At 35.2% G+C, this 9,336-nt stretch overlaps 1 protein-coding gene across 1 annotated transcript in view; it reads left to right on the forward strand.

Annotated features, from left to right (window-relative positions):
* Maoa (monoamine oxidase A) overlaps nucleotides 1-9,336 on the forward strand; it is a 66,197-nt gene that overhangs the window by 9,976 nt on the left and 46,885 nt on the right. The window contains exon 2 of the mRNA XM_021152962.2: nucleotides 5,357-5,451. Coding sequence (XP_021008621.2) covers nucleotides 5,357-5,451 — 95 coding nt within the window. The remainder of the gene's footprint in view (nucleotides 1-5,356; nucleotides 5,452-9,336) is intronic.

The following is a 9,336-nucleotide window of genomic DNA, read 5'->3' on the forward strand; positions in this document are numbered from 1 at the left end:
TCCGGGGTACTGGTTAGTTCATAATGTTGTACCACCTATAGGGTTGCCATCTGAAACTTTTTGAGTGCTGACATGGTGCCACTTGGAAAATTCTGCATCTAATATCATATGACAGGTTACAATCAGAAAGTGTGTGAGAAGTATTGTATAAAGCTACTTTAAGCCTATGCATACATATATGGTGTATAATGAAACAAACTGAACTGTGTTTAGACTTTCGTTCCCCCCCCCAGTTATCTAATTATATATGCAAATAAATAAAATCTAAACATAATCTGAAATCCAAAAGACGTGGGGTTCAAAACACTACAAGATGAGGGATATTCAGTGTATGCTTAAGGTTACTTCACAGGGGCAGGGGCACAGGGAGGGAACAGCTAATTCTCCCTGCAGGAAATTATAAGGGAATTACTTTATGGAGGAAATAATGCTTGACAAATGTGCTGTGGACTTTAGATAAATTATAAATTCTAATGAAGATGGCATTTAAATTGATCATTTCTAAATTAAATGAATTAGCTGTGAGCTATGGCTTACGCTAAAACCGTTTTTATTCTGTGTTAATTATCATTCATTCATTCATTCATCCATTCAACATTTGTTAATGGAGTGCTCACTGTGGCAGTAAAATTTCTGAGGTTCTCTGTTTTTCTGGCTTGGAGAATGTTGCCTGCAAACTTCAATGTAAGCTGATGTTTGATTATACTTTTTATTGTCCTTGGAATGTTTAATTCAAGAGTCCAAGTGTACAATTATGCAAGAATTATGTTGGTCAGGGACCACATCACAAAATAGTCAGGAAGGAGTTAACTATATATATTCTGGGGGTAGTGATCAAAAGTAAAAGTTAGAAATGTCACTTCTAAGAATAAAGAGAATAATTTTGTGAGGTATTAGAGGAAAATTCATAACTATATCAAAGCTTTGCTCCCATACTTAGCTCATGTTATAGACATTATGATGTTATTTAATTAGGGCCCTGCCTATGGGAATTTATTCCTTTAACTATTTGAGCAATCTTAAAGGTGATTAAACCAGTTTTTCCAAACTGTATTTTGACACACGGGTTTTTATAAAAGAATAGCAGAGTGTGAAGAAATGCTGAATTGAATGGTGATGATGATGATGATTATTATTTTGCTGCTCAGGACCTTTAATATAAACAGTGTTCTCTGGGAATTTATCATCAAGAGAGAAGTATAAGTATCCCAACTTTTAAGAACACTATTACTTTGCCTTGGAATGTCTTATCTGAGGATTGGTATTTAATATGGGGGAATTATGGCTTAAAATTTAGCCTTTCCTAGTGTGTAGAATTTGAGAATGTCTGTGTGGAACACTTGTAGTATATTTGAAATTTCAATAAAAGAATTGGACAAATAATGAATTAAGAAGTAATTACATCTCCCAACTGAGGTGAGATTTGTTTGTCTAAAGTGAAGATAAATGCTGGGCAATAATCAAATAAATTGAGACTGTCTAGACAACCAGTCTTTTAAATTACAGGCAAATTGAAGTTAATTGTTAGTTTAATTCTATTTATTACTTGAAACTGCACTATGTTTTCAGCTTATTGAAATTGAAAAGATTGTAAGATTTGGCATTTTTAAAAACAAGGAATGGTTTTTCTGATAGTGAGCACAAAATCCAGACAAGAATGTTTGTATGTCTTAGTAACAAGCATGTGTGCATACGGATATTCTTTGTTTTCTACTGTCAGCAAGCATGATGCTAGTTTAAAAATTAGAAAAATGGGGTAATAATACTTAAAGTATTCCAAATACATATTGACCTGATACCCTATCCTTGTTAAGCTTTCTTGATTACTTGAGAAAAAGGTTATGTAATGGCTTGAGAAAGCTCAGAGGTCCTTTGCTGGCCTTGCTAACATGTACAAGGTCCTGGGTTTGACCAGTAAAATCCACCCTACTGCAAAGGATGGTGCTGAATGTTTTTAATCTCAGCAGAGGCAGAAGCTGGCAAACCTCTCTGAGGCTACACAAGGGGATCTCACCCAAAACAAAGCAAAACAACACAACAAAACCCCAAACCAAATCAACCAAAACCAACCAGGCAACCAATCAATCAATCAATCAATCAATCAAACAAAAAACACCCAACTATTCTGTTACACTCACCCACATGAATATGGTTTTGTTTTCTTAGTGGGTAGATTTTTGTAGTGGTTGCAGCAAGTATTTGGACTCCTGCAACACTCCAGGTTCATTCTAAGAAAGTAAAGTTGTATTATACATTCGTATTTTCAAGAAGTGGGTTTTTGCTTGTTTGTTTGTTTGTTTTTTTAAATCAAGTTGGCATTGTAATCCCAGGACTTTGGAGGCTGAGGACAAAAGAATCTAAAATTTAAGGCCTGCTGGAGCTTCATATCTTGTAACTTTTTTATTTTTCTCCTGATTCGTTGCTATCTGGACACATTAGCCTCACTGTTGATAGCACACATATAGAACCTTTAGACATTTCACAGCATACTTTGAAAACACAATTCTTGCTATTTCCTTATAACTCATTTTTTTACTGACAACTTTTTAAAAACATTAATATTTAACCCTTCTCTTTCCTCTTCCTTTTTCTTTCCTTTCTTCCTATTACTTCTTTCATTCCCTGGCAAATATAGTCTTGCTACACAGCCAGGCTAGCATCAAAATTGCAATCCTACTGAATCAGCCTTCTCAGTGAAGGAATTACAGGTATGTTACACCAGGTCCAGTTGAGATCTATTTTTTCCTAAAAGTGGTCATTGAATTTCATAGTGACTGGAAGGAGGGTAGAATGCACAATGATATACAAAGTAGGTCCAAAAATAGTTAAGGAGTGTAGTTTCAGAGACTTATATCTGATACTAGGTATCATCTTTTGTTTTCCTCCACCTCATAACTAAAGTTGTTATATTAGAAGAGCTTCCCTGAAGCTGGACTTACTGCTATATGCCTGTAATCACAGCACTCAAGAGATTGAGGCAGGAGGGTTGCTGGCAGTTCAAGGTTAGCCTGGGCTGCATAGAAAGACCTTGTCTCAAAAAAAAAAAAAAAAAAAAAAGTTAAGAGAATGCCTTTCTAGACCACAAATATTTGTCTGCTTTACCTGTTAAGCATTAAAAAAAATAACACTTCTGTGTCTTCAAACCTTTTATTTTTCATTAAAAGTACTTACTAGTCATTGTCCTTACCATCAACATAAGAACTGAGATTCATTTAGTCAGCATCATGGAAGGAATGTTTTGCATACACAGTCATTCTTTGATATCTGTGATGTGGAGATTTGGTTCCAGAATCTGTGTGAGTACCAAAATTGGAGGATTTTTCAGGTTTTTCATGTAAAATAATATAGTTACATAGAACCTCTATGATCATTCTATGTACTTTAAATCATCTCTAGATTACTTGTAATATCTAATATATAAATTTTGTGTAAATTGCTTTCATGTTATTTATATAATAATGACAAAAAGCTTGAGTGTGTTCACTATAGACCCACTTTTTAGTCATCTTTGAATTAAGTAATTTTTGGAGGACAGGGTCTTATGTAGCCTGGTCTGGCCTCAAACTGACAATACATTTGAGGGTAGATGGCCTTGGAGTCCAGATCCTCTCCCTTTGCTGCCAAGTGCTGGTATTCTGTAGGTGTGCTTCACCATGCTTAGCTAGATAGACCCAATCCCTAGCAAAACCAAACCAAACAACACACACCAAAATCCTGATTGAATCTGAGGGCTAACACTAGTTGATTTTCTCATATAACTTCCTGTTTACATTTTAAGATCATTCAGATTCATATTTAGGGTCACATGGGATTTTTACTCAATCTTTTCATTCATCTTTATTTACATGTTAAACCCTAATTATACCAACCGGATGTACTCTGTGTCCTATACTACATTACACCCCTGACAGGCCCAGTATAACAGATCTAGTGATAGCATCAAGTATATGCTAATTAGAAAAACACTATTTTGAAGTTCTTCTTGTCTTTGCAACAAACTTGTACTGTTATAAATTACTGGATTTTATAATCACTATAAATAGCACCTCTCTTTAGGGACACTAATATGTATCTTGATATTTTACTAATATCATCTCTACTGTTACTCTATATTCTTTCTAACATGCTGACTAACCTTTCTTTATATTATATTTACCTCTATGGTTGATTTCTTTTGTAACAGGTGGTGCAAAGGTAAACAAATATTCAGATAGCATTTGAAATATAATAAGTATATATACACTGTATTTCCTTAATGTGAGAGCTGAAAGTTTGTGCAAGCAGAGGTATTCCAGCAATTATGAGCACATGAAGTACCACATTTTGTTTTCTAATTTTATTCCCAACAAAAGAGATGAAGGCTCACTACAGAAATGCTGATAACAAGGCTAGGATAGGCAGGGAAGATACTGTGAACCTGGGGTATCCTATAGCACAAGAAATAAGGAAGTTCATGCACATGTACAAATACAAACTGATAGAGGAATGTCAAGGGGCACACAGGAACCAGTTAAAAGAGCTCCCAGTGAATAATTTCAGCAGTATAATATAGTATTGGATTATATACTGAAGTATAAAAGAAATATTTGTGAGCCCATACTAATGATTAAATAAATAAATGAGGAAAATAACCAAATGTGTACTGCTGAAGAATTCTCAACAATTCATATACAGTTCCCTCAAAATGGTAGATCATAGCTTTGTATTGTATAATGTAGAATATGTATAGCATTCCTTCCAAAGAGTAGAGTATTAAAAGGAAAGTGACTATATAACTTTATAGTGGAGAAACCTTGGAAACCTTTGCTGAGGAAGGTGATTAAATTGAGGTTACCATAAATGATTATATATATTGATAGCATAATAAAATGGTAATTTACATTGTCTTTTCTACTGCTACAATGTTGGATTTGAAATGTACCTTTAATAAAAGCTTCTATTTACAGATGAGACCCTGTCCTTAGCTTTGAGCTAATAAATGAAGTTAAGCACAGCTCCTAGTATCTTAGTGTCTAGAATATTAGACTCCACTGAAGGAAATAAAATCTAGGAACCTGAGTCCTATCCATGTTTATATAGTTAGAATTTCTGGGTGAGGGCTGAGAAGATTCTCTAAGTACGGTATGACTATTCCAGAAAACAAAAAACATGTTCGAAAGATTACATATTTTACTAACAGCTAATCTTTAATACAAGATGAATAAGCTAGTCATTTGAGAATCCTTTATGAGAGTTAATAATACTGGTAATTTTTTTTTAGAATAATAGCAAAATCAGCAGATTCTGGGTAGATCTGTTCAAATCTGGGATGTTTAGAATTTAGATGTTAACATTTTGTCTATTATTTTGCCTTTAGGATTGGCTGCTGCCAAACTATTGTCAGAATACAAAATTAATGTCTTGGTTCTGGAAGCCCGGGATAGAGTTGGAGGAAGAACATATACTGTGAGGGTAAGTGATTTCAAGACCTTATGGCATGTCATTTGAACTATAAATGGGGCACTTGAGGTCATAGCCCTAGAGGAGCTCTCATGAAATCACATAGTTAAGCCATTACTCCAACAATTCTAAACTATTTTATTGAGTAAGTGGACTTTTCTTTCTTCATTTTTTTGGAGACAGTGTCTTTCTCAGTATCTTAGGCTAGCCTTAAACCCACTATACAGACCTGACTGACCTCAAATTCATCCTCCTACCTCAGTCGTCCAAGTTCTGGGATTATAGGCATACACTACTATGCCCAACATGTTTGTTTTTTTTTTTTTTAACAAGTGCTAGCTGCATAGTGATGGGCTCTGACTTCAGTCACTCACATTCTAGAAACACACCCAATGGGAACAAATAACTTCATTACAATATTGTAATGTCTATATTATAGAGTCAAATTGAGTATGTATTACCTGTGGTAGTACAATAGTATGACTGGACTAAAAGTGATTTTGTATCCCTAATATACACACACATGCACACACATAATACACATACACACACATACACACACACACACACACACACACACACACACACACACACACCTTTTTTCCTTGGCCTCTTTGCTCAGGTCATGTCTGGCTAGATATAAGGAAGAAGCACAGGTCTTGTTACATCACTCCATTAGGATTCTGGAAAATTGCAAACTAACTTGTTTTCTATTACTGTGTTTACAAGTAACTGAATCTGTGGGAGCTGATAAAAGTACATAGGGGGAAGATATAAGGAAATAAGGCCCAACATGGAAGTTTGTAGGGCATGTAATGAGACAGGAAAAGCCATAGAAGGTAAGGAGAGCCAGACTAAAACACTGCTATGTGAGCCTGTTGCTGGATGGAAGAGGAAGGAATGCTCAACAGTCAGATTATATAGGATGAAGGCAGAAAAGATTCCTTTGCTTATGGAAATAAGAAAGTCATTAATGAGCCCCTTTTGGTAGAATACACAAATAGAGTAGTAAAAGCTGAGTACTGGTAGTATATTTTTTAAAAAGCATATTGTTTTGAGAAAATGACTAGAAGGAGAAATAATGCCTGCATTGATAGGTGTTTCAGTTAGGCTATGACAGAACCACCTAAGCCATACTTACAGTGATTTAGGCAGTGAAAACATTAATTTCATAGACAATCAGTGGTAGATACTCCAAGATAGTACAGGAGTTCACTTTTGCCATCAAGGCTTCAGATTTTTCCTACCCTTTGATCTACTATTCTTTGCATGTTGGCTTGTTGCCCTCTGATAACAAGGTGAGTATTATGACTCTAAGCAAGACTTCTCTCAAGGAATAAGAATTGCTGTGTCTTTAATGACTCACAGCAGTAAGTACTGCATTTGAGGCACTGACGCAAGAAGGTTTAAGACCAGCTTGTAGTACATGGTGGTGTCTTGTTTCAAAAACATACAAAAGGAAATAGAATAAAAGAACATCACTATCCTGTGCTGAAACAGAGTTTTCCTTTACTATAAAGTCCATGCAGACATTTGTCTCATTAGGCAAAGTTGGATCAAATGGCATCTCAACTATAAGAGGAGCCTGGGAAAGCAAGTGTTTAACATTTCCAGGAGGCAGAGCAGAAACAGGCATAAGAAAGGGAATTGGAGTGACTATTGCAATAGCTGTGTGATGACATCCAAACTAGGATACTATCTTAGCTCTTCCAGTCATCCCATGCCATACATTCTTACTCTCATCTACTAGCCTCACAAGGCCTGTTTTTATTTTGTTCAGCTCGAAAAATGTTCCCTACAACCTTGCTACTCCATGTGTAGTCAATAGACCTGCAGCCTTGGAAGTACCTGGAAACTTGAGAGAAGTGTAAATTCTCATGTCTGCTGAATCTACATTTTGCTTTTAATAAGCATCCCAGGGGAGGTTGCAAATATAGTCCTCTGTGGTATAGGCATGCTTGATTCCTTAACTTTAAATTCACATTACATTTATTTGGAGTATTTCTGAGTATTCCCTTAGATATAATCTACTATGGGTTTTGGATAAGAGCAGTTTTCAATCTTGCAGAGCATCTGGGATTGATTCTAAGCACACAGCCATTTCTAAGTCCAGTTCTAGGTTCTGAAGTCCTCTTATGACTTCTGTGGGTACTATACACACATGTGGTGCGTATACATACATGTGGGCAAAACTTATACACATTTAAAATGTACAAAAAGAGTGAAGAGACTGGAATTTCTTCACTGTACTTACTTGACTCTAACTTGGATTATTAGCATTTCATATGCAAATCTCATGCTGAGTGATAAGATATACTCATATGTCTTCCAAAAAGGTCCTGTATACCTTAATTTTAATTTTTGTTCAATTTTGAGACATGGTCTCACTAAGTAACACTGGATGTTTTGGAAATCTTATGTAGACCAAGCTGGCTTTGAACTCACACAGTCCTACCTGCCTCTGCCTGCTGGATGCTGGTATAAAAGGCATGCACCACTATATCTGTATTGTTATTTTATTTTTTGAGACAGGATCTTGCTGTGTAACTCAGGCTGGCCTTCAAATTGAGATCCTACTGTCCCAGCCTTAGGAATAATGGAATAATAGGTACGTGCCTCCACAACCTATCTATCTTGAAATTAAAATTGAAGGCATTATATGGTAGTGTAAAAGACAAATTAAATATTCTAACTGGATTCACTTTTTAGATGTGATTCTTCTGTCATTTTCTGAAAAATATCTTTAATTTTAAAGATAGTTATTACTTTTCCTTTACTCCCACTTTCCTTGTCATTTAAACTTTTTTGCTTATTAAATAATAACATCAGTCATTCTGCAGATTTTCAGTTAAGAGCAAGTCATATAAAGGAAATGAAATTCCAACATGCCTATCCCAATCTATGTTATTGACTTTAGCTACTTGGCTGTATTGCTCCATTTATATATGTCAGCAGCAGATAGGAATTATTAGTGTCTATTCAGCATAGTACTATATACCTCTTTGGTATTTCTTTCTCATAAGAAAGAAATCTTAGAAATACTTATAAATGGACACTTAGCATTTATATTTCCAATGCCTAGAGGGAGAAAAAGTAAGCTTTAAGAAACAGTTAGGATGGTATTTAGTAGAAAGTTAAATCAAATAATTTTGAGAATTGATTCAAATAACATTATCAATTAGGATAAATTTGAAAGAAGTCATACAAACTATTTTGGATCTTTAAAAAAAAATTAAAATTGATATTCTCACCTGACCTCTTCTGATGGAATTTCTACAATTTCAGAGCAGTATTTTATAATTAAATCATCTATAATTGAGCAGAATCAAATTAATAAAGTTGTAATGCCTGCAATGCCACCACAAGGTCAATGTATTGTTTCCTAATAGATTCCCATGTATGTGGCCTCCTAGGCTGAGTAATATGACCTAAATAGAAAAGAATAAATACAGCCTGATAGAATCCCACATTATACTTCTTAGTGTCTCCCAGCAGAACCCAAGTTACTTCATTGAAGTATTTCTGCATTTTAAAGAAACAGTTTGTGGGATGCCTCACTTTTAAAAATTCTCTCGGATATTACATTCCAAATGTGGTTTCTGCTCCTTCCTCCTATCCTGGCCCCTCTCCCCATTTCCCCGCATTAACTCCTCCTCCTCTCTCTTAGGAAGAGAGCAGGCCTCCCAGGGATATCAACCAAAGATAGCATATCAAGTTGCAATAAAACTAGGCACATTTCACCACACACAATAACAGTAGGAGACTTCAACACCCTACTTGCATCAATGGACAGATCATGGAAACAGAAATGAAACAGAGATACAATGAACCTAACAGAAGTTATGAAACAAATGGATTTAACAGATATCTATAGAACAGTTTATCCTAAAACAAAAG

Source organism: Mus caroli, chromosome X (genome assembly GCF_900094665.2).
Source record: "Mus caroli chromosome X, CAROLI_EIJ_v1.1, whole genome shotgun sequence".
NCBI lineage: Eukaryota > Metazoa > Chordata > Mammalia > Rodentia > Muridae > Mus > Mus caroli.